The following is a 26,577-nucleotide window of genomic DNA, read 5'->3' as shown; positions in this document are numbered from 1 at the left end:
AAAGTCAATACTTCTAGTAAAGTTGAACAATCCCCAACATAGGGGGACATTTATGCAATGTTCACTCATAATGTTATTTACCTTTACTACCCATCCCTGGACCATCAAAATTATTTAGACTCATATTTTTGTTTTAATTACACAAATAGATGATCATGTATTAGAAATAGGATCTTTTATTAAAAAAATTACATGGAAGGCTAAGCTTCAATAATCCTCTAATATTCTTTGTCGTTGTCAAAATTTGATGCAATAACCCTTTTGCTACCCCCCATGTAAATGTCACCATGTATATTTGTTTATGGGAAATTTTCTAAAATGTAAAATATGGTTGAGCTGGAAGAGTGGACACATATTCAAAGTTTGAGAGGGAGGAGTTGCTTGTGTAGTGTTTAAACCCAAACCCAAACCACTTTATTTATTCCCCTACCTATCTCCTTGACAAATTAAATATGTTGGTGCAAGCATTGAAGTTGTGTATGGGCCTCCTAAGTGAAGGACAAGCCCATATTGTCCCTATTCTCATGGGACATGTTGATGAAGTTAACACGCAAAAGAAGGGGTGTGAAGAAAGCATAGATACAAACGGAGGCATGCAAGGCAAGAGAACACAAGCATAGCATATGCATAGGAGTGGGAGTGCATAGGAGTAACAATGTTGCATAAAGCCTTTGTGGTGTGATTGGGAAATTGTTCCCTACATTATGGTGTGACCTAGTGCGTGTATTATGATATTGATTGACATAGTGCTTTCCTTGGGGTTGAAAAACCACTCCTAGTGTGAGATCATATTCCTAGACTGAGGAAACCTTCATCAAACCTTGGGTGAATCCCTATGATTGATTTTTGAGAGATAGAGAGAGTCATTGTGGTGCTTATTGATTGGAAGTGACAGGTAAATCACTTAGACAATTGACCCCTCCTCTTGATTATATATCTAACTAATGATTAGTGTGAATTCCCTTAAGCGCTTAACTCCTTAAACTTTCAATCCCTCAAGGGTGGTCGATTGCAGGAAAGATTGTAGTGTTGCTGACATATAGTTGGGTGGAGATTTGAAGTCCCTCCTTTAGTTGCCAACCATTTCAAGCTAATTAGATAAGTATTATTGGTTATGCATGTTAGACTACATGCTATGATATGCCTTCTTGTGCCCATGACTAGTGATTAATTTAGTGTCATTTATGTAAGAATTTATGATTTAGTATCTAATCATGGTTGACCAACTAACTTGTATATCTATGGTGATTATGAGTTGTTTTAGTTATGTGGTTGCAACCTTCTTAGTCATTTACAAGTTGTTTGATATGTCCCTCGCAGATGATCTAAAATCACTTAGGACTAATATGAGATTTCATAAGTTTTAGTTATCTTTATATATTTATGAGTTTGGGCAGCTCACTGCCATAACCATGACGATGGGTTATCTTATTAGGAGTTTACTATATGTGTTGTACGTATGGAATAGCTCCACCTTAGGAAGGTTGTTGAGATCTCTATATGATCATGGTGAATTCTTTACTTTAGATGCTTTCATGGTCATGATTTAACTTATGGATCTATGTGTTTATTGATATCCTCATGATTTACAAAGTTATTTATATGAATATGCATGGTTGTTGGATATGCTCCAACTAACCTGTTATGCACTACTAATGGAGGAATGTGGTATTCATGTTTGTCTACGATGAAGTGTTGTATCTGAGTGTCTTTGTGGTTATGCAGGATTGGAAGGCCTTTGTGGTCGCTGATAAGGGTTTGGAGGCCTCTATGTTAACTGATATGATTATGAAATGCAGAGCTCTTTTCATGGTTATGAATGATTGATTGATTAACGCACTTAGCTAAATTGTTGTAGTGTGTGAAATTCCATTGTTTAATATGTCATGGATATTATGGATCTCTAATTGCTTAAGACTGTTGATTGTCTTTCCTAGTAAAGAACTGAGAATAATGTAATGCATGATATATTGACGAATCTGATAGTGTTGTTTGGGATCCATTTCGTGGTCTAATATGATGTTGTTGTGTTTGAATTTATAGAATAGTACTAGTTATGACTTAGCTTGTTTTTAAGTTTGGTAATAGGCATGTTAATAGGTCCACTGATTGTATTATGACTACGTATAATGTTTGGAATGTTCAGTGTTTGAATAAGTTTTCATTTTTCCTGTAGAATTTGGTAATCTAAGCAACTCCAGGTTTCAAGGAGAACTCTGGCTAAGTCCCTTAAAGTCCTCAAATTTTATAAGTTTAAGTGGTGCAAAAGTCGGATCTGTATCCGAGTCTAGACAGATTATGGTAGGGCCATGTATTTAAGCTAAATGCACTTTGGGCTTGCCAGATGTATCTAGGAGTCTGCCCGATTATGTCTTGTGCATTTTAAAAAATACATTAGATTTCCATCTACCCAAATTTTCCCATGGAGTGTAGAGTATCTGAGGTGGGATCCACAAGATCAATTTTTTGTTGGAGCTTGGTTACCCTTGCAAGCATAAAGGTATATGGGATGGGACCTACTTGGGTGATTATTTGCGTGTAGTTTGATTTGAACGAAGCCAAATTTCACATAAACTATAGTATATCTGGGGTGAGGCTCGACATGGTGGAATAATTGCGTGAAACTAGATTCACTTTGAGTAGAGTGACATCTAAGGGGTTTAGGTGTTCAGGGAGTATACCATGGTGTAAATACTTGAAGGGGTCACACCCTATGGGACATGTGAATTAAAATGAGGTGGCAAGTGTCATGAATGCATGACTATGGCCGTGTGGATGCTATGTAGGTGTTGTTGGTGACATCAGAAGGCCACATGGGTCTCACATGGGTGCCACGTGCCAATGTCCTATCAATGTGGCAAGAGTTAATTGATAAAATTTTAAAAGGGGATAACTTTCAATCCAAAATTTAGATTGAGATAAATTTTATATTTCCAAAAAACTCTCAACGAGCTGAACGCGGTTGTGGTATTTATTTTGGGGTTTTGACAAAGTTGGAAAAAGAGGATTTTTGTAACCCCATCTTCATAACAAACCTCGAGGGTTGAGTTAATTATAAAATAACACCTTCCACAACTCGAGGAAGTACAAGGGGGTGGGAAGCAGTGTTACATTCGAGGGATGAAATTAAACCTAAAACCTAATATGGAGCGTTTCAAAACATAATTGACAATGCTTTTCATTTAAAATAATCATGACCAAGTATTTGTTGTGTCCACTACTTGGGTTGGTCGTTTCAATTTCAGTGGCAATGACTTACATCAAAATTTGCATTTCAAATTTGTAATGGCTTGCATGTCAGCTACCTCTACTACTTGGCTTGGCCATTTAAAATTCTTGTTTAACAAATTTTTGATAGCATTTTCTTCTACTAGCTTTGGTGCATATGTTGTTTGAGGCTTAAATAACGTTCTTCTCAATAAAATAGATAAGGAAAAGCCTTTCTTGAGTTGAACGAAATGTTTAAGTTGAGTTCTCTTTAATACTTCATTTATTTAGTGTTTGGAGTAAGTTTGTTCATCTCGATAATCAAGGGGTTTAGGGAGCTATATTCATTCTATGTGTTCAGTGAGATCGACCAACCCTTGTTTAATCTCATCAAGGAACCAACTTCATTTTTCTTTCTTGTGTCCACAAGGAACAACTCTTCAATTGGGTGGGTGGGTCCAACTAGACAAAGATAATAGGTCCAGATGGATAGATGGATGAGACCATCACTCTAGCTAACAACCAACTAGTTTAGGATGTAAGCCAAAGCCAACTAATTTAGGATGAAAGTGAGAGCCAACTGCAACTAATTGATCGTATTAGAAATCAATATTGCAATTATAATGACAAGACAATTCCTTGAATCTTGTCTAGAGATGCAATGGACAAAGTTACACAATGGAAGTTGGTGCTATAATTTACTTAGCGACTGATGCCATAATTTACCTATCAATAACTTAGTTTTAAATCTACTAACTTATTATATTTCAGATCCACTAAAATTTTTAGGTTTCACATCCATAATTAAAATCCTAAATTTATGTAACAATTTTTAATACTTAAATATAAATTCACTTTTTATTTTTTTATAATGTATTTTAATTAAAAGAAAAACGTATTAACATATAACAATCACATGGGTGTGTTAGTTATTGAATTTCAAACTAAATCATCCTCACAAAAAACATGCCAAATTGTCCCAAATAAACGATAAACGGATCCATATTATTTTACTTTTATCTATGTTGTACATTCGCGATTCCGAAAATAAATGGATAAAGTGTAGTAGGTCAAAGCCGAGGGGAAGATTGGACTCCTGAAAGCAAACATCTCGGAAGAAGCCAAGCTCAACTGGATGTACACAGATGCTCGGATTCAGGGATTTATATACATCTATATGCGAGCATCTGCAAAGAGCCTCGGGCAGACTCCCAATTATTGCAGCGGCCGCTAGTTTGATCAGCACCCCTGAAATAGCAGCAGTAGAAAAAGAAAACAAGGAGCCAAATTCTGTTGACAAGATGGGCATGGGCTCTGCGGACGAAAGTGGGAGGTTCAGTACAAGCAATGGCCAATTTATGAATATGAATAATGGGGTTGTCAAGGAGGAGTGGAAGGGCGGGGTTCCAGTTGTCCCGTCAGCGCCCACGACAGTCCCTGTAATCACAAACGTTAAACTCGAAACCCCATCGTCGCCCGATCACGACATGGCGAGGAAGAGGAAATTAGGGTTCCTTCCGCTGGAGGTCGGTACTCGGGTGCTCTGCAAATGGCGAGACGGCAAATTCCACCCTGTCAAAATCATCGAGCGTCGCAAGTTGCCCAACGGAGCCACCAACGACTACGAGTATTATGTCCATTACACTGAATGTTAGTATTTTCTGTTTTGTCCATTATTTTTTAGGGCAATTTTTGTTGTATTTTATTATTTTTCAGGGATTGGAATATTGACTGCAAGTTTTGAAACCTAGAACGTTACTGAGACTGCGTTTAATGTCTTTAAACTATTATCGTAGAAAAGTCGAAGTTTAATATCTGGGTTTTCTCCCGTTCTGTGCTGTGTAATTGCACTGTAGCTTGAAAATTAAAGCGAGGGATGGAGAAAGGATTTTCATCATAGAAGTTCAAGTTTGCTATCTACGTTAGCTAGGTTTTGTTTTTATTTCCCAAATCCTAGGGGTGGGCAAAATACACAAGTGCAGAAACAATCCGTAAGCAGGAAATCCAAGGTCTGCTATAACGTATTTGATTTAGGGCAGGAATTGTGGTAGGGTTTTCTACTTGGGCTGCTTGATTGCATCGACCAATAATGCTTATTGTTTTATAAACAGCAGTTGTAAAAATGTTGTTGCTTCTGGTGCAGGCTAGACTTTAATCTCACATCCTCTTGCATTTTTGTTGTTGTTGCAAGACTAGGGATTCAGTAACTGGACAGAGTTATTTGGGCTAGGACTGGGGTCAGACTGTTTGTCTGCCACTACAAGCCCTTGGATATATGCAACAACATGCCACCCCAGGATATATGCAACAGCTGCAAGTCACATATATGAGTATCTCATGACTTATCCTAGGGCTGAGATGTCCCAATATTTCCCTATTTTCAGAGGTGTCTACACTTCCAGCCAAGCCACTCCAGGCCTGCATGTCACTGCAGGATTTGAACCTGCATGGGCAAGTTAAGAAACTCAATCACCACCAATCGAGCTAGAGCTATGATCCTATGACTTCTCCTTGCATGAGATATGTGGGGGGTAAGGACATGCTGTTGAATTTCCACGACCTTGGGTCTAGGTTAGAGTCTTAAAATCACTGGCGCTACCAAACCAAGAATCTCAACCATAAACAACTTTGCACAGTGGAATAAAAGAGCAGAAATCACACATGCACAAAATATAGACAACCTTTTAATTTTTCAACCCAACTTCGTTATATTAATCCAACTGATATAATACAACAGTCTAGGGCTCCTATACCAGGGATAATGGCCCTCATACATCCACTGATACATGATACAAAGTGGGGCTTGGTGCCAGTCCATCGATAACCAATTTACCTTCAATAAGATACTCTGATCGTCTAGCTGATGAAGTCGACTCTCTCAGCTCCCCTCGGTCGTACACTGTACCTGTCTGGCCCTTTGGCTCCCAATCTACAGCTCCTACCTCTATCAATGCTCCAAGTCCATCTGGCCACTGAATCTCGGTTATCCAATCTGCTCACTAGTTGATCGTTCGTCCATCAACACATCAACACATCGAGACTCATGTCGAGTTGTTCACAACTCCACTTGTCGAGTTGTTCACAACTCCACTCGTGAACAACTCTCAACTGCCCACTGCTACTCTTTAACTACTTAGGGACTTCAGCTCACTATGGTCTTCCTGTGCTGCTCTGATGAAGACCAACATAGGGCACGAAGGGCTACCACCTATCAATGCAAGATGTCCATCTCCCACAATGAACATGGGCTAGGAGGACTACCCATCTTCTGCTGTAGATTTCCTTCTCCACACACAAGTCTCGGGCTCCACAAACTGCTCCTGGTTGATCAGACCCTTGAGCTCAACAACTGCCTCTCTCGCAACTACCTTTGTCCATCAAGGTGTTGCTCACCAGGCTCCAACTTGGACACTATCACGCTGTCCTCCAGCAGACCATAAGTGCCCAATCACATCCACACTTGGTCTTCTCTCCCAATGCCCTCCAACAATCCACAAGAGACCAAGTCCACGCTGTAGCATCTGCACCTAATTAGGGCATCCCTACACGTGGGAGACCCTTACACATGACTGCCAATCGATTTCTCATAAACCGCCCTTTAATTTGCAATAGAGGAGCTATTGCACAAATCTGGGCACCAATCATGTCCTCACCTAGGACATCTATCCAACTGTCATACAAGAGTCCATCTGCAACTCTCCTTGCTGCTGTCCACTTGTCTTCCAATCTGATGTGCCTGCTGTCACCTTGGCTACTTGGTAGGCTTCCCAACCGTCCACATGGGCTCCTCCAAACAACTCCTAAGGTCTCCTCAAGCTGCCCATCAATTGATCCATGCTCTGGTCAACATCTTTGACCCAACATCCCTCCAAAAACACTGTTGCACATGTGTTTGTATCTTGCTGTTCGTGACACCTGGTTAGGGAACTTCTTGTAGCAGCCCCAAATCCTCCCACAGTCATCAAACATGCCCCTTAAGGGTTGTGACACACCTCAAGAAGCCTCCTCCTCACACACGCTGTCACTTGTTGATTTTCGGTAGCATTAGATGTGCTCTAGCCTTGAAAGTCGGCGGAGAGGCTAGGGCACATGAGATCTCCAAGACCCAGAAATCGTTTGGATAAATTCCACCCGGATGAGGAGTTATTAAAATAATTAATATTTTTAATGGGTTCCTAAGTTTAAACTTAGGAAAATAAAAATATTAATGTGTATTAATAAAATATGGGTGAGAAAGTTCTAAGTGACGAGGATCAAGCTAGTTCTAATCTTAGCCGTTGATTAGGGACTTAATCTCGGCCGTTGAAGACTCAACAGGAAATGTATAAGAGGAGGCTTGAGGATCAGTTGGAGATACACCAAGAGAGATCAAGAATTCGATTTTTTGGGACTGGGTTTGTTGAGGAAATTGAGTTAGAGATTAGCTGCAGTGAGGGGCAGTTCAACAAGGGATTTCGACCCAAGGCTGAAGAATACACAACAGAGAGGCAGTGAAGTGCCGGAAGAGGCAACGCAAGCCCAAGAAGGGCTAACACAGAGGCCTGAGGAGTCAGCACAGAGGATGCAAAGGGCCATAGAGGCCAACGCAAAGGGCCGTAGAGGCTAACACAGAAGTCGTAGAGGCTAACACAGAGGACGTAGGGGGCTTCAGAGGTAGCGCTATGAGATCCTGTGGGGTAGACTGGGAGCTAATAATTAGATCTTGAGTTGGGAGAGGGTGACGCAGTTCCAGAGCAGTGCTTGTAGCAACTTTCCCTGCCCAACACAAGGAACAGTCAGAGTCACTGTGGGGTTGATCATCCGGTTGCTGATTTGCCGGAATATCTGTCGTCAGAGAGAGATACTACTGCCAAGGATATTCTTTGAAGGGTGAGCCATTTCTGGCACCCTAGTTGTACTTTCTGTTTTAAAAAATGGCCGGCTCGGAATCGACTCGGCCGAGTTGGTCCGAGCCAGGCCTAAAAAATGTGACTTTGTCAAAGATTCGGTTCGGTCGGTCGGGTTAATACCGAGCCAACCGAGTTGTCTAACAACTCGGTTGGCTCAGTATTAACCCGGACGGCTCGGTCGAGTTAGTGACAGCGGCCCATATGAAACCCGAATCAGCGATTAAAAAAAACTTTTTTTGGGGACTCCAAACCGGTTTTAATTTTGCCTATTTGGTCTTTGGGGTCCATTCCCCTCTCCTAAACCCTATTTAACCCACTCAACCCCTCTCATTCTCTCACAACCATCTCATGCATTTGAGTGAGAATTTCAGTGAGAGTTTGTGAGGAGTTGTTGAGTTTGTTTTTGGAGCAGCAGTGAGGAGTCTTGGGCAAGAATTGTAGCTGGAGTTAGGAGCTTCTTGGGCAACCATTTGGAGCAGCATTGAGGAGTTGGTTTCTTGGAGCAAGCTTGAGGAGGCAGTTTGTGCTTAGAGGTATTTTTCTTCACTTGTAAAAATCTGTTTTTGCTTATTAAATTTTATGTGCAAATCTAGAAATCCTAAAGAGTGTTTTTGTGTGAAAGAAATGAACATTGAATCAATCTTTTTGTTTTTGTTTTCATTTTCAGATTGTTTGCTTTCATTTCCAAGTCAAAAAATGGCACCTAGAGTGAAAAATGCTGCTTGGGCATATGTTGAAATGGTTGATAGTCAAATGCATTGCAAATTTTGTCATAGGAAAATTAAGGAAGGTTCTGGGGGCATTAATAGGCTGAAAAAACACTTGGCGGGGATTAGAGGCCAAATTATTCCATGTACCTCACCAGAAATTGGGGAGATTAGGAAGGATTTGTTAGCCATCTTTGAGAAGTTTAAAGAAGATAAGGCTAGGCAAAAAGAGTTAGAGCCTGAAATTGGGAGGAAGAGGAATATACAAAAAATATTGGCTACCAACCCCCATTTTGATTTTGAGGGTTCTTTTTCTATCCCTTGTACTGATGCATCCGACCCCTTCCGATATGTTCCTCCTTTTTTTGAGTCTATTCAAAAAAAGGGAAAGGGTAAAATGAAAAAGGGTGATATGAATATCAAAAGCTATTTCACTCCCTCCTCTCCATCAGATGCACGTAGTCCTCAACCTAGTAGAAGTCATTTGCAGCGCACTTTAGATGACCATTAGTAGAATTGAGGGAGACTGCTTGTGATTACATAGCTAGATGGTGGTATGATGCTGATATCCCCTTCAATGCTTCCTGTTCACCATATTATGAGCCTATGTTTGATGCCATACATGCTGCTGGAAAAGGCTTCAAAGGCCCTACTATGCATGAGCTAAGGGGATATTGTTTGCCGAAAGAAATTGCCTCCATTAATGAGTATTTGAAAGATTTCAAGGACTCATGGGCAAGAACAGGATGTACCATCATGTCAGATGGATGGATTGATCAAAGAAACCGTACCATCATAAACTTTAATATCTTCTGCCCACAGGGAACCATGTTTCTAAAATCAGTTGATGCATCTGATAAGGTAAAAGATGGACAATTGTTGTTTCAGCTATTGGATGAGGTTGTTGAGGAGGTGGGGGTGGCTAATGTTGTTCAAGTCATCACAGATAATGCCTCTAACTATGTTCTTGCTGGTAAACTATTAGAGGAAAAGCACAGAACTATCTTTTGGACCCCATGTGTTGCACATTGCATAGACCTCATGCTTGAGGATATTGGCAAATTAGATTGGGTCAAAAACACTGTAGATCATGCCAAAAGCATAACAAAATTTATCTACAATCATTCATGGATTTTGAGCCTGATGAGGAAACACACAAGGGCAGGGATATTATTAGGCCTGCCATCACTAGATTTGCTACTCATTTTTTGACATTGCAATCTATGCTTTCACAACACATAAACTTGCAAAAGATTTTTTCCAGTGAAGAATGGAATAAAAGCCAGTGGTCTCACAAACTGGAAGGCAAAGAATTGAAAAAGAAAGTTAATGAAGAAATATTTTGGAGAAAGGCAACAGAGATTGTGAAGCTTGCTGAGCCACTGGTTAAGGTGTTGCAGTTGGTGGATGGGGAAAGATTGGCTATGGGCTTCATTTATGAGGCTATGGATCAAGCAAAGGAGCAAATAAAGAGGGCATACAAGGATAAAGTGGCTAAGTATGGGCCCATTTGGGCAATCATTGATGAAAGATGGAACAATCAACTCCATCGCCCTATACATGCAGCTGGGTATTTTTTGAACCCACAGCATCATTATGAAGCTAAGGTGACAGGAGCTTTGAAGGGGGAGGTTAGAGATGGATTGATTCACTGCATTGATCGCATTATCGCATTGGAGTGTGATCAGTTGAGATACACCGACAGGCCACAACCTTCAGCAGTGCCTCAGGTACCTTTGGGAAGAACCTAGCAAATATTGCAAGGGAAGTAGTTGAGCTAGCTAAACAAAGATTTCAATTTTCAAATTCTTAATACTTATTTCGTTAAATCGTTTATAATTTGAAAGTTGGATATAATTTGTAATTTTGTTGAGCTAACTCATTACACTCCTATGTTTTTTGCAGCACAATGGTGGGAGGCTTTTGGTAGCCATTGTCTTGAATTACAGAGGTTTGCAATTCGTATTTTGAGTCGAACTTGCAGTGCTAGTGGGTGTGAGCGCAATTGGTCTGTCTTTGAGAGGATTCACACAAAGAAGAGAAACCGTTTGGATAAAAAACGGTTAAATGATCTAGTCTATGTCCAGTACAACCTTCGGCTCAGACGCAACCAATTGCTGAACAAAAGACCTGATTCAGATCCCATTGTGTTGGATAACATTGATCCAACATCAGATTGGGTAGTGGAGAGTCATCCAGCAGATTTTGATTCTGATGAGGATCTTGATTTGGATTTACATGTGGAGGCAACACTTGAACATAATGTTCAGTTGAATGCAAATCCTGATCCACTTGTACCAGCCTCAGGGCCAGCCCCAAGTCCTCCAGTTGCAGGCGCTTCTTCTATGGAGCCACGACAGAAGCGCATATCTCGTCTATCTCAGCTTGTAGCTGCCTAAGTCACCAAGTTCGTGTTCGAGTTCGGCGACCTTGAAATTCGAATAAAGTTCGGTAACTAAAATTTTGTCGATAAAGTTCGACATATAGAAATTCAAAAAAAAATGTATATACATATATATATATATATATATACATATATATATATATATATATATATATATATATAATCAATTTAAAGTCAAATTCAAAGTCCATAATGCACATTGCAAAGACATAAGATTATTGCTCAAACATTTAAATCATTTCGACATAATTTTATAAACCATGAAAGCGAGTGCCAAATTCCAATAAAGAACCAAGTTCCAACTTCCATACATAGTAAACAAGGTGAGAAATTCATCATAGACATTGGCAATTTGGCACACGTATCAAATTCAACAAAACCATGAGCCATATCCGATTTCATATTTTGAAAAACAATCTGATAAAAAAATATTCAAAATATATGATAAAAAAATATTCAAAATATATAAACTCCAAAGTTTAAAGTAGTTTCGCAGTTTTAGAAAATCAATATACTAATAAACTTATTCATTTTAAAATCAATATTAATCAATTCCACAACTAGTGAGAATAAACTTTTTATAAAAGTTACACGTAATGACAGTAAGTGTTTAAATACTAATAAAGTTTGCCCCTCATCAAATGCCTCCGGCCATCCACCAGTTGTATGGCAAATCTTTAACTTTTTCCAAATGTACGTCTTATTTTTTTCCAAAGCAGGGCGGAAATCAAAATTTTATTTATCCTGCCGTCACATCGAAACTTACCGAACAAAGCCTGATGGCACTTATATTATTTTTCTTCTCTGCAAAAAGATTGGAAAAGACATTTCCAGCATTGCAACACAACATGCTTAGGCTCTCCTTGAACGCACCCAAATTAAAATATTTCAAAGTGTAATTATTACAATTTCTAACGATTTAACACAATCATGTTGCAATTCCTAACTTTTTCTAAAGGTTAAAAGTACAATAATTCCAACTTTTTCTAAAGGTTAGACAAATTAATGGGGAAAATGTCTGGTCAGGTTAGGTCAGTTTTGAATTACACTTTGAAATATTTTAATTTGGGTGCATTCAAGGAGAGCCTAAGCATGTTGTGTTGCAATGCTGGAAATGTCTTTTCCAATCTTTTTGCAGAGAAGAAAAATAATATAAGTGCCATCAGGGTTTGTTCGGTAAGTTTCGATGTGACGGCAGGATAAATAAAATTTTGATTTTCCGCCCTGCTTTGGAAAAAAATGAGACGTACATTTGGAAAGTTAAAGATTTGCCATACAGCTGGTGGATGGTCGGAGGCATTTGATGAGGGGCAAACTTTATTAGTATTTAAACACTTACTGTCATTACGTGTAACTTTTATAAAAAGCTTATTCTCACTAGTTGTGGAATTGATTAATATTGATTTTAAAATGAATAAGTTTATTAATATATTGATTTTCTAAAACTGCGAAGCTACTTTAAACTTTCCAGTTTATATATTTTGAATATTTTTTTATCATATATTTTGAATATTTTTTTATCAGATTGTTTTTCAATATATGAAATCGAATATGGCATTATGGACTTTGAATTTGACTTTAAATTGATTATATATATATATATATATATATATATATATATATATATATATCTATACATTTTTTTTTTTTTTTTGAATTTCTATATGTCGAACTTTATCGACAAAATTTTAGTTGCCGAACTTTATTTGAATTTCAAGGTCACCAAACTCGAACTCGACCACGACCCTGGTGACTTAGCCTGTATGCAGGGTGTTTTAGAGCGTATTGAAAATCAATTCCGAGAGCAGCAGAGAGTGCTCCCAGAGCCTGTCCAGAATTGTTTGGAAAGAATCCGTGATGACCTTCAAAAGGTCAAGGTAATGAATAAGTTTATTAGTATAGTTTTCTTTAAAACAGCAAAAAAATTCGAACCAAAAACGAACTTAATCGATTTTGTTCAGCGTTAAATTCGAGTTCGTTATTAAATTCGAATTCGCCATAAAATTCCGCGAACTTAAACGAATAAGTTCGTATTCGTTTGAAGTTCGACAAATTTCGAACTTATTCGTTCAAATTCGCCAAACCTAGTGACTTAGGTAGCTGCTGCACAGCCTGCTAGTGCTACCACTTCTACAGTTGCAATTGGAGATGATGATGAGGAGGAGCCATGGGGCCCCCTGTCCGACTCTGATGATGATCCAGAGATTGATCCACGTGATCTCGGCTCCTCCGGCAGTAGCCAGTGGTACTGGACCACTGGTCACAGTTTACTTTTGTTGTAGAGGCCATTTCTAGCCTCCTTGGTTATGTGTTTTTGTTTTGATCTCTATATCATGATCATGTATGTATTGGACAGTGCACTGGGTGCCATTTTGATATAATGGATATATTCATGAGCCTACTTTGATCATATGTTGTCTTCTATCTATATTCTAATGATGTGTGTTTGGAAATATGAATGAAAATCTTTAAAATTATGTTTTTTAATAAAAAAATAAATATTTAATGTATTTTTTACAACGACCGAGTCATTGAAATCGAGCCGACCGAGTCGAAGTCGGAATCGGAGTCGACCCTCGACTGAGTCGATGTCGGAGTCAGAGTTTTAAAACATTGGTTGTACTCAAGAAATCTACATAATAATAAAACCCTCAGAATTGCTGCACCGATTTTCCCGCATTGGGTTTTTTTAGGGACGATTGTCTAAAAATAACGGTGTCCCTTGTGTGTTTGTCTAGTATTTCAGTTGCTGATCTGTATATGAGTTAAGGCTGCATTTGTGTTTATTTTTAGTAAAATTAAACCAGATAATGCAGTAGGGATTTCTGATGTGTTAGATTTAGAAATTTCAACATCACTAAGGATAGATGCCAAGCCTCAAGGCACTTCTTATGCAACCCAACTGTGTGCTATCACCTGCGGCCTAGCACAACAACCCTCTTGAAGTAGCGACCTTCCAAGACAGTGCCTAAACACTCCTCAAACAACAATGTCTTTGCTCACAAGGAGCTTGGCCTAGCAGCTAGCCTCCTCGGCCTCTAGAACAACCATAGTTTTAAAATTCCGCCGATTCGATATGGAAACAGTCGAGTTGATCCGTTTCATTGCCCAGAAATATGACTTGGTGGAGGAAACGATTCGGGAGGCCGAGTCAGCCATGACTCGGCCAACTTGGCCGAGTCATTAAATCCGGCCAGTCACCCAAAAAAACAGGGATTTTTCTAATTTTTTTCAACTTTTTAACATTTAGCTGATTGTTGGGGACTCCAAGGTGTTTTCTAAATTGGTTAAGTGCTATTTGGGGTCCATTCCCCTCTCCTAGTATTGATATGCTATTCAAATTTCATGGTAATGTTAAATTCTTAAAGTAAAAGTGACATTCTCCTTAATCTTCATTTTCATCCTTTTACTTAAATTTTTAACATTACCATGAAATGACTCAGGATGTTTGAGAGTGGTTCCGGCCTCATTGGATTTCATATGGAGAAAGTAGAATTTTAGATTTCATTCAAAATCCAGTAGACTTATTAGTTTTTCAAGATTTCAGGATTGGAGGATTGCAATGTTTCCATTGAATTTTGTCATGTATTAGGGTATGGAACTCGTATTTAATCAAGAGCACCAATCCCTCTATGTACCTTGATGTTAGTGACATTGGTTGTCGAACTCCTCCGGGATTCACTCCCAAACCAGGAGCTTTTGAAAATGTCGCTCCCACTCTTGTTTTCGCTCTCGCTCCCCACTTTCGCTCCCGCTCCCAAGTAACACTGAGCCAGATGATGTTGGCAACTCTAGCAGTTGCCAGTAGTACTGGTCACAAACTTTTGTTGTAGAGGCCATTTATAGCCTCCTTGGTTATGTGTTTTTGTTTTGATCTCTATATCAACATCGTGTATGTATTGGACAGTGCACTGGGTGCCATTTTGATATAATGGATATATTCATGAGCCTACTTTGATCATATGTTGTCTTCTATCTATATTCTAATGCTGTGTGTTTGAAACATGAATGAAAATCTTTAAAATTATGTGTTTTTATAAAAAATAAATATTTAATGTATTTTTTACAACGACTGAGTCACTGAAATCGAGGCGGCCGAGTCGATACCGAGTCGGAGTCGGAGTCGGAGTCGACCCTCGGCCGAGTCGGAGTTTAAGCGGTGGGCGCCATCATTAAATAATATATGTGAGCAATGATATATATATGCTGATGGAATGTTAGAAGAAAATGCATAAGGCTATCACATAAGGATTTTTTCTCTCAGTAGAATTTTTTTTTTATCAACAGAAGTTTTTGGCAGAGATATATTTTTTTTTACAGAATGCATTCAATCATTTCAATGGTCGGAATAGTTCTCACTGGCAAGGAGAACTATTCTGAATGGTCTCGGATGGTAAAACACACCCTCATCTACAATGAGCTGTGGAAAGGTGTGTGTGTCGGAGAAGAAGACAGAGACCCTGTGCAGCCCACATCAGACAAAGAACTCGCCATTTGGGAAAACAAGAACAGTAAAGCTTTTGCATTGATCGCAGCATCTGTCAATGAGGAAGTAAGTCGTCATATTTCTTGCTATTCCACTGCCTTTGAAGCTATACAAAAGCTGAAAGAACTCTATGATACACATTCTGCACTTGAAGTTGTTCAGCTCATGATTAAACTCTTCACTCTTGAACTGAAAAATAATGATCCTCTTGCTCTTGCATCTGAAATAAAGTCTATAATGCATGATATAAAATCCACTAAGGTTGAGCTGGATATCTCTCTTATTGCCTTTCTCAAAGCACTTTATCCTACCTACTCCAATTATCTTGAGTCTTTACAAGCAAATGGAAACCTTAAAGATATAACCTTTGACTCTCTTGTGAAAAAGTTTGCTGAAAGAGAGAAAGCCTTTGGGAAGAAAACAGTCCCTGAATCTTCTGAAGAGACTGTTTGCCTTGCTCACAAAGAAAAGCATCCTGCTCAAGATTCTGCAAGAGGAAGAGGTGGATGAAGAGGAAGAGGAAGATACTTCAGAGGCAGGGGGGGCAGACATTCTCAAGCAGAAAAGGCAGATCTGCATTGCATTCGCTGCAAACGAAATGGATCACATGATGCTTCTACATGCAAGCTACCATGGGACAAGGTTGAGCAGAGAAGAAATCAACAGAAAGGTAAAACTGATGACTCAGACAAAGGTAAAGCACCCGAATCTGCACACTATATTGAGGCACAATGTAATATTGGAGTAAATGAAGATTTGTTTAATGCTTCACTTGCTTCTTCGAAAAATGACTGGTTGCTTGATTCAGGAGCAACCTGTCATATGACTCATAGGAGAGATTTCTTTGAAGATTTCACTAACAATGTTGATGGAGCAGTATACTTTGCAGATCAGTCAAAAATCAAGCCATCAGGGCTTGGCACAATCAGGCTTAAACTGCCTGGTCTTCCAGACTTTCTTCTGGATCATGTTCTATATCTCCCACAGCTGAAGAGAAACTTGCTGTCCCTGGTTCACATCCGCCAGCAAGGTCACTCCATTCACATGTTTGATGGCAAGCTTGAGGTAAGAAAGGCATCTGACCACTCACTTGTCATGAGGGGTATAGAAGAAGAAAGACTCCTTAAACTGCAAGGAACCTCTGCTCATGCACAGCATTTCTCATATATTTCTCATCATGAAGAATGTACACTTCCATCAAGTTTATTATGGCATGCTAGATTTGGGCATTTAAACTATGATAGTCTCCGCTTGTTGAAGAAAAATGGTGTTGCTGGTTTGCCTACAATTCCTAGAAAACATAAACAATGTGATGCTTGCATTCTAGGAAAGCATAGCAAACAGTCTTTTCATGATTCACATTCAAGAGCACATAGGAAGCTTGAACTTATTCATTCAGATTTATGTGGTCCAATGCCTGTTCCTTCTGCAAATGGAAATAAATATATCATGACATTTATTGATGATTACACCAGAATGTGTTGGGTTTACTTATTGAAGAACAAATCTGATGCTTTTCAAACATTTAAGAATTTTCATAAGTGGATTGAAAATGATGCACAATCTCATATTGGGTCTATTCGCACTGATAATGGAAAAGAATATACATCAAATGAATTTGAACACTATCTTCGCCAACATGGGATTAAACATCAAACAACTGTGCCTTATAATCCTCAACAGAATGGTGTAGCTGAAAGAATGAACAGAACAATTTTGAATATGGTACGATCTATGCTTTTCTTCAAGAATGTAAAGACAATGTTTTGGGCTGATGCTGTTCTATGTGCTGCATATATAAAGAATAGATGTCCATCTAGTACTATAAGAAACAAGACTCCTTATGAATTGTGGTATGGACATGTTCCTTCGGTAAAACATCTCAGGATATTTGGTTCCACCTGTTATGCTTTAATACCAAAGGTACATAGAAACAAACTTGGTGCAAGAAGTCGTAAGTGTATCTTCCTGGGGTATTCAAACACATCTAAAGCATACCGCCTTTATGATGAAGTAAATAAGAAGTTTGTTTTATCTAGAGATGTCATTTTTCTTGAATCATCCAAATCTGACAATGTTGTTGAGCGACAACTTGATCGCTTGGATAGATTCACAAAACAGAAATCATTTCAAGAGTTTGATAATCAGATTCCACATCTTGAAGGGGGGATTCCTATACTAGATCAACATGTGGAATCTTCTTCTGAAGAACAATCTCCCCTGCATGACACTCCTACAACGGATGATGCTTTAAGTGATGTAATTGATAGAATTGGGAGACTCAATCTTGATTCAGACCCAACTCAATCAACAGAACAGCCTGGACCATCTCAGAAAGGTCCCCCAAAGTGGCTGACAAAGACACTTGAAAGTGTTCATCCTGATGAAATTGGAAAAACAGGAACCCGAAATTCAAACCGACAAGATGGAGGTGATGTAGATAACTCTAATTCACCTGTTGATATGGATGTTACTTATGATTGTGAATTGAACTTGTCTACAGATTTTGAACCAACTTCCTTCAAAGAAGCTGCTTCTCATGATGAATGGAAAGAAGCAATGCGGAAGGAGTATGATGCCCTCATAAAGAATGGCACTTGGAAGCTGGTAGATCCTCCATTTGGAACCAAACCAATTGGCTGCAAGTGGGTCTACAAGAACAAGTACAAAGCTGATGGCTCACTTGACAAGCACAAAGCCAGGCTTGTGGCAAAAGGTTTTGCACAGAAGGAAGGGGTCGATTATGAGGAAACTTTTGCTCCCACAGCAAAATGGGCCACCATCCGGACACTCTTTGCACTAGCTGCTCAGAACGGTTGGAAAGTCCATCAAATGGATGTAAAAACTGCATTCTTGAATGGAGATCTAAAAGAGAATGTTTTTATGTCCCAGCCTGAAGGATTTGCTGTGAAAGGAAATGAACACAAAGTATGCAAACTTGTGAAGTCCTTGTATGGCCTCAAACAAGCACCACGAGCCTGGTATGAAAAACTAACTGAGCATCTTCTGAAACTCAACTTCAATCATTTTGATCTTGATGATGCAACTTTATTTGTTAAGAAAGTTGGCAAAACAGTTGTATATCTTGTGGTATATGTAGATGATCTTTTAATGACAGGGAACAATGAAAGCTATATTGCATCCATAAAGAAAGAATTAGGAAAAATCTTTGAAATGACTGATTTGGGCTATGTTCATTACTATCTTGGCATTGAAGTAACCCAACATCCAAAGTCCATATTTCTTTCTCAAAAGAAATACATTGGAGATTTGTTATACAGATTTGGCATGACAGAGTGCAATCCCCTCTCTACTCCAATGGAACAAAACTTGAAGCTCACATCTACTGAAGGAAAGGAATTTGAGGATGCAACAAAGTATAGACAGCTTGTAGGAAGTCTCATCTACCTCACTACTACCAGACCAGACATTTCATTTGCTGTTGGAATCCTCTCCAGGTTTATGCAAAGGCCTTGTGAGGGACATTGGTCTGCTGCAAAAAGAGTTCTAAGGTACTTGAAGGGAACTCAAGACCTTGGAATCAAGTATACACAGGTGGACGACTTCAACTTGATTGGATACTCTGATTCAGACTTCGATGGAGACAAAGAAACTGGGGTATCTACTTCAGGATATGCTATGAGTCTTGGATCAGGAGCTGTCTCCTGGAGATCACGCAAACAATCAGTACCAGCAGATTCCACAACAGAAGCAGAATACGTGGCAGCAGCTGAAGCAACAAAAGAAATTGTGTGGCTCAGGAAAATTCTTGAAGATTTGCAGGTAAAACAAATACAATCAACTCCACTCATGATTGATAACACATCTGCAATAAAGTTGGCCAAGAACCCAAAGTTCCATGATCGTACTAAGCACATCAATACTAAATATCATCTGATCCGACATCATGTTGAGGCCAAAACAATCCATCTTCGTCATTGTTCCACAAACGAGCAAATTGCAGACATCTTCACCAAAGCGCTTGGAAGAGAAAAGCTTGAAAGATTCAGAATGATGCTTGGACTCACCAACATCCCTTCAGATTAAGGGGGGGAATGTTGACACCTAATCCGAAACGGATGAGGTGAAGTTGGACAGTCATCTAGAAGATGAACTGATCCGTTTTATATGTGTATAAGTAAAGTGCTGTCTATTGAATAAATGAATCAATCAGTGTTTTCTCATTTAATTGTTTTCTTGCGCTCATTGCTGGAGTTACTCCTGGCCTGACAAAAACATTGAGAACAACAAACTTGGTCCTCTTTTCTAGCCCAAAGACAGTCCGCTGCAGTTGCAACTCACTCGGCCTCCATCACAAAATTCAGACCCGACTCTTTTCCTATAAGCTTTTTAGAGCTCCTTTTCCTTGAGATGATGTTGCACAAAAGGATGCATACAACACATCAAATCACCCTTTATTTATAGCCAATAAAGGGGCTCCAATGAATTAGTGAATAGACACATCTATTGGCTAAATTTTACTTTAAGCCTGCATGACTTGAAAATCAATAATCGCTCGTCAACTTCAAAAATTCATTTATCCACTTCTTCAACTCAGAATTCGACAATTATCGAAGCGTTGGATTCTCCTTTCCGGCCTCTATTGTCTCATGCCATCACATGTAGAAATGTGCTTTCAGACTTACCCCAAACACGATTGGGTGCAAAACCCTAGGCTTGGGTTCTAAAGCCCACAAGCCTACTTGTGGTGCTTTGACCTCCAACCCTTGAACACTATTGCTTGGAGTACCTCCCAAGCTACACAAAAATCAACACATGTAGGGTGACTTAGATTTAATGTTAACGCTTGGAGGGTGATATTGATGATGAGGATCTCAATATAGGCAATGATTTTGATGATATGTAGTACTAATTATTTGTTGCAACATGATCTTGCTGGGACTCTAGAAACCATTTAGAACCTCTTTAATGTATTTTTGGTTCATAGATGGATTGCACTCAGTGCTACTTATATAAGACATGAAATATTAGATGAATTTATATAGCAAACCATGCTAGAACTTTGGACTACTATAAGTGTGGCACTGGATTAGTTAAGGAGTTGACGAATACAATAGGGTCTGATTGCCATCTAGGTTCATAGAGGTGGGGCAATGGTCTTTTACATTTCATTTGTTCATATAGGTCTAGAGCATACCCCATGTCAATATTGATTTCTTTTTTAAAGATATTATTAGTGTGTTCTTCAAGTATTGATAAAACATGTATACTTAATAAATGTGAACAAAGTGTTGAGCATTGAGTGTGTCACCAACTTTTAAATAGAAAAAATAAATTGACGTCTATTTAGCTTGAATTGAAAATAATTTATTTATTGATTTTGCAATTTTCTTTCTTGTCCCATTGATTAGGTTCACCCCAAATGCATGTTCAGGGTGGAATGTTTTTTCGAAAGCAACCTGCATTAACACATTTGTAGGTGCTAAGATAGCTTCTTGAAGCTCCAAAGTTGTTTAAATTTCAAAATGTCTTTTTTAGATTTTTCATTACTAGTTTGTATAATGCTTTATGTGAAAAAGAAAGGAAGGCCCCATAATGAATCAATAACTTGTGCATCAAAGTTGTTTAAAATATAAAATCTATATTTTACCTTTTTCCAATCTAAAATTTTGGGCATTGGGTACCACTCGGGGAAGAAAGTTGGCCTCCCTCTCAGCCAGAAGACAAGAGAGAGGTTGCTAGTCCTAGGCCAATTTGCAATATAGACTCACTTAAGAGCGCAACATAGTCACTCTATTCTAGAGTGTAAACATGTCAATGTATGAGAGTTGAACCTGGATGGGGAGGATAACAACTATTTCGCACAACCACCCAAGCTAATCTCAATTGACTAATCTTTATTTTACCTATATGGCCTTATAAAACAATATATGAAAACCAAAAAGGATTTCTTAAACTTCATGAGAACTATTTATTAAAAAATGACTTATTTGTTTGTGTCATTTAATCTGGGCTTAGGGTTAATTAATGCCAACAAAGGTGTGACCGAAAGGTCACATCTTTCATTGTTTATAGTAGATATGTGGGTATTGGGCTTGTTACCTTCGATACCTGCACTTAAGTATATTCAAAGTCTCAAAAGCAAGTGCAAACCTAGAGGCACTTATGAAGGAGACCATCTCTTTCTCACTTTATGCCAACTCTCTTTTGGCTTAAGGGAGGATTCCATAGAGCAGGATGTGTAAGATATGCTTTAGAAATAAGGAGGTTAGTGGATTGCCAATACCAATCCCTATCCAATGGGTGATGAAGTCAAGATGAGCAATCAAGAGGGTTCTAACAATATGGAAGAATTCATAGTTAGGTTATTACAAACATACTCAAATTAACCATGTGGGTTTATTTCAATATGCGAAATTAAAGGAGTGCCCTTCCCACGGTGCTGCTCACAACAAGTACAAAATCATCCAAGTAATACGTGTAACCATGAATCATTAAAACACAACCTTAGATGAAATCATAAATGAAGTAGACACAAGTAGGAAGCCCTCTTTATGGAATGTTCAACTGACAATGAATCTTTCTTTGACTATAATTTTCCCCAAGTTGAAGAGAGATTAGATGTAGAATGAACAACACTGACTGAGATATTACAATAACAAATAACCTTCATATAAACCCAATGATTACAACAAGATGAAGGGAGGGTTTCGTCTCAACCCTAGCATGCAATTATTGGAACAAAAATGCCCTTCTACAAAGACTATTTGTGGACTATTTCAATAGATCTGTATAGTAATTTCCAGCCATCAAATCAACCCAATAAAATAGTAAAAATACGAAGAACCTCACAATAAATGCCACTTGACTTCTTCTACCAATAGATCTTCAACTAAGCTTGGATTGGATGTTACCCACCATTTTGTGGGTAATATTCCTAGGAGATTTTTTTTTCTCCAAGATGGTCCTTAGCCGACAGCCAACAGCCCCTTGCAGCGACTAGCTAGCTCATTGTGCCATCTCTCTGCCACTTGGGCCAACTATGTGGTCCCTCGCCCATTTGTCATGATTGTATGTTTGAAAGTGGGCTTCCCGAACCTAAATTTATGCCTCGTCATATGGAAATTTAGTATTGTAGTTTGCTTATCATGGACACTTATGGGCATGGATTAATGGGGGGATTCGACGGAAAGAATGGGCTAGGTCTGTGCTTTTGTCCCCTATACCCCTTTTAGGAATTAACCTTGAATTCTAGTCACGTGGGATCTCTTTTATTGACCATTTGGTTCCAGGGATGATATTTCACGGGAAACCCCGATTTTGGTTGCGCGGTCCTGCTCCCTTATCCGCTTATATTACCCTCTTTTCATTCATTTTTACCTCATTCATCATTTCTCCCACCTGGGTCCACATCCTCCACTGGGTCCACATAGGGTTAGCATTTCCCTTCCCCTTGCTCACATCTTGGGTCATGGCCTGGAATAAAGCCTAGACGTTGATGCAACTAAAAAGAAAGATAAAAGCCTATATGACCACATTCAACAAGAAAATGTACCACAAAATGCAAAAGATGGCCGAGATAAACACATTTAGCACGTGGACAAAAGCCAATACATGAGCTCTACCCCATCATCATGGCCATCGCTCTGGTTCCTATAGGTTCTATGAGATTTCTTCATCATATAGGAACCCATGATTGTCCCAACCCCTAGTGGGCGATGAACTGCCCCACCTTAACGGGGGGAATTCACTGCTATACCTTATACATTATGCTCTAACCCCTTCAGCCCCGAGCAATTAATCAAAGAAACTCATAAAAAAGGAAAAAAGACATTAAACAAGGGTGGAAAAATCAAGGCCGGGGCACCTCATGTACCATGATTGCTCCCTCTTGCACATTATAAACCCAAGTGTGGGCTTCCTTCGTATTAGCTATCCTTGTACCCCAACATGTGACCCAAGGCTACCCCTTCTCATTCCCTACTCCATTCAGCTATCTGTCACATGCCACCACCTCTTGAGGGATGGACCTTGACTATATTATCCCCTTTAGAAGTAGAAACCACTTAATACGATTATTGGTTAACCCAATTTGGAGTTTAGGAGACATTGGCACATCTCAAAACCCATTATGGAAGGGCAGGCCATTATGAAGTCCCCACATGTGGTCCATGATTGGTAAGCTCATTTATTCGATTTCTCTAATGACATGTTTTACTGGAAGGCTAGGGGATGCATTGGATCTTATGCAAGATTTCAAATGGTGTCCATCTTGGGTTTGGTTTCGCTATACGGTGTCCTAATCCTCAAGAGGGCCACATTGTCACATGTAGGGTGTGCGTTGAGAGCTATAGGCCTCCACAACAACAGACAACACTTCATGGATCCGCACAACCATTTAAAGATTGTTCGTGGTTCACTTATTGGATGAGGGAGATGCACTTGATCCATCATGCCCATCTGGTCCCATATCTGCACCACACACTTGGCAGATGATCCAGGACTTGCATGATGATGTGGCATCACCTACACCATCATCCTAGCCCTTGCAGGTGATCTACAAGCATCTTCGACTTGTTTGGAGACCCATGAGGACACTTGTGTTCCCCATATGTCATTTGGAGCACCACATATTATTACAAGGGGCCAACCCCTTGTCCATTGCTTTTGAGGGTCCTATTATTCATTGTGGCACCCATGGACTTCATTAGGCCTCTTAGAGGGCCCTATGACATGCATAGATTATTATTTGACCTCTTGAGAGGCTTACTTTTTCATTTATGAGCTAGTTTGGGGGGCTTGTCACCAAAAGTTGGATTATTAGAACATTATTTTATTTTTAGGGCTTATGTAGGCCAAGGAGGTTAATTTGAAATCCTAAGTTGTGTATATTTAAGTGAGATGAGTTCATTTCTCATCATCACTTTGGTTTGGATCTCTTATCTCTCTTGAGATTTTCGCACTTTTTCTAAGGATGAATTGGAGCTTTATGGATGAGTTTTGATGTGTGGATATTGGTCTATCTTCTCTTTGAGCTTCTTTATTGTCAATTGTGACTGGCTGGATATACTCTACTACATGTACGTACACACTTTTTGATGTTATTCTTGTTTACCTTTGTCATATATGTTGGATTGGGATTTTTGCTGTTCTAGGGCTAATTGCTACATGCATTTACTGCTTAATATTGTGGAATTTGTCTCTATTATAACATTCGTTCAATGTATGGGCCATGTAATGTGAGTGAAATCTCCTAGGGGTAAAATTTGACCTTGACAAGCCATTCCTCTTGCACATCGAAGTATAAAAGCTGCAAGGTTGCTTCTTCTTGACCTAGAAGGCAAATGAAGTGATCTTGAGGCATCCTTGACTGGGAACCAAGAAATCCTACTCTTACTCAACATAGATTCCATTCTCCGAAAGATTAAGGCATTGATCTACCAAGGGTGGTCACAAAAATCCATATTTTTCTCACATCCTTCCAGGGCTGGCCACATTGGGGTGCTTAGGGCATCAATTTCCTGACAAGCTAACCATAAAAAAAATTCGATCTCCTAAGGTCTCCTGCACTGGCCTTCCCTCTAGCTCTCCTCCAATTTTGAAGACATTTCGACGGTGGAGTTGGGAGAAAAGCCAAGCCCTAGCTCTAGGATCAAAACTTGCCCTGCCATCCCCAAGGCTAATACCTCATAGGGTCAAAGCAACATCTTCAAGGAAAATTCATTCTTTGATCCTTCCCCCACTTTGTCTAGGGTAAGAATATCATTGGTTGCTACATTTTTCCCTCATACCCTAGACCGGGTCCACTTGGCCCCGTGTGGTCCCGCTCCTTTGAAAGACCATTCTTCAAGAACCAACCGGGATACCAATTCTAACAAGGATTTTAGGGATTGGGGAACTCCTTCACAAGTGCTATCCCATAAACCCTCTCTAATCCTCTCTTCCTTTCTCTAGAATACATAGTACCTTGCTTAGAAAGCAAGCAAGCTCCATCCTTCAAACTCTTTTGAGAAAGGGTTTAACAGGGTCACTTATATCCATCGACTTATCCATCATTGGTTATTCTAGACATACCGGGTTTCCTCCCATCGATGAAAGTCCGTAAATAGAAGGGAGCCTTAACTGAGGTGATAGTGGGCTAAGTCTCCATTTGTGGCCCTTGGCCTAGTATTTGCCCTTTAGGGATCCCCCGTAGGTCCCTGCTAGTTTGAGCAATAACATGCTTGTTACCTTCGATACCTGCACTCAAGTATATTCAAAGTCTCAAAACCAAGTGCAACCCTAGAGGCACTTACGAAGGACACCATCTCTTTCTCACTTTATGCCAACTCTCTTTTGGCTTAAGGGAGGATTCCATAGAGCAGGATGTGAAGATATGCTTTAGAAATAAGGAGGTTGGTGGATTGCCAAGACCAGTGCCTATCCAATGGGTGATGAAGTCAAGATGAGCAATCAAGAGGGTTCTAACAATATGGAAGAATTCATAGTTAGGTTATACAAACATACTCAAATTAACCATGTGGATTTATTTCAATATGCCAAAGATTGAAGGAGTGCCCTTCCCAAGGTGCTCCTCCCAACAAGTACAAAATCATCCAAGTAATACGTGTAACCATGAATCATTAAAAGAAAACCTTTTGATGAAATCATAAGTGAAGTAGACACAAGTAGGAAGCCCTCTTTATGGAATGTTCAACAGACAATGAATCTTTCTTTGACTATAATTTTCCCCAAGTTGAAGAGAGATTAGGTGTAGAATGAACAACCCTAACTGAGATATTACAACAACAAATAACCTTCATATAAACCCAATGATTACAACAAGATGAATGGAGGGTTTCGTCTCAACCCTAACATCCTCTTATTGGAGCAAAACTGCCCTTCTACAAAGACTATTTGTGGACTATTTCAACAGATCTGTAT

The 26,577-nt window shown here is 39.3% G+C and overlaps 1 protein-coding gene across 1 annotated transcript in view; it reads left to right on the top strand.

Annotated features, from left to right (window-relative positions):
* Nucleotides 1–4,275: 4,275 nt before the first annotated feature.
* The window catches only part of LOC149164235 (histone acetyltransferase of the MYST family 1-like), a 162,607-nt gene continuing 140,305 nt past the window's right edge, over nt 4,276–26,577 (top strand). Inside the window, exon 1 of the mRNA XM_089432000.1 lies at nt 4,276–4,857. Coding sequence (XP_089288126.1) covers nt 4,353–4,857 — 505 coding nt within the window. The 5' untranslated portion in view covers nt 4,276–4,352. The remainder of the gene's footprint in view (nt 4,858–26,577) is intronic.

Source organism: Pinus tabuliformis, chromosome 5_1, assembly GCF_031772625.1.
Source record: "Pinus tabuliformis cultivar Carrire ecotype Pingquan chromosome 5_1, CPIR1, whole genome shotgun sequence".
Classification (NCBI taxonomy): Eukaryota; Viridiplantae; Streptophyta; class Pinopsida; order Pinales; family Pinaceae; genus Pinus; species Pinus tabuliformis.
This window is presented reverse-complemented; position numbering and strand designations above follow the sequence as displayed.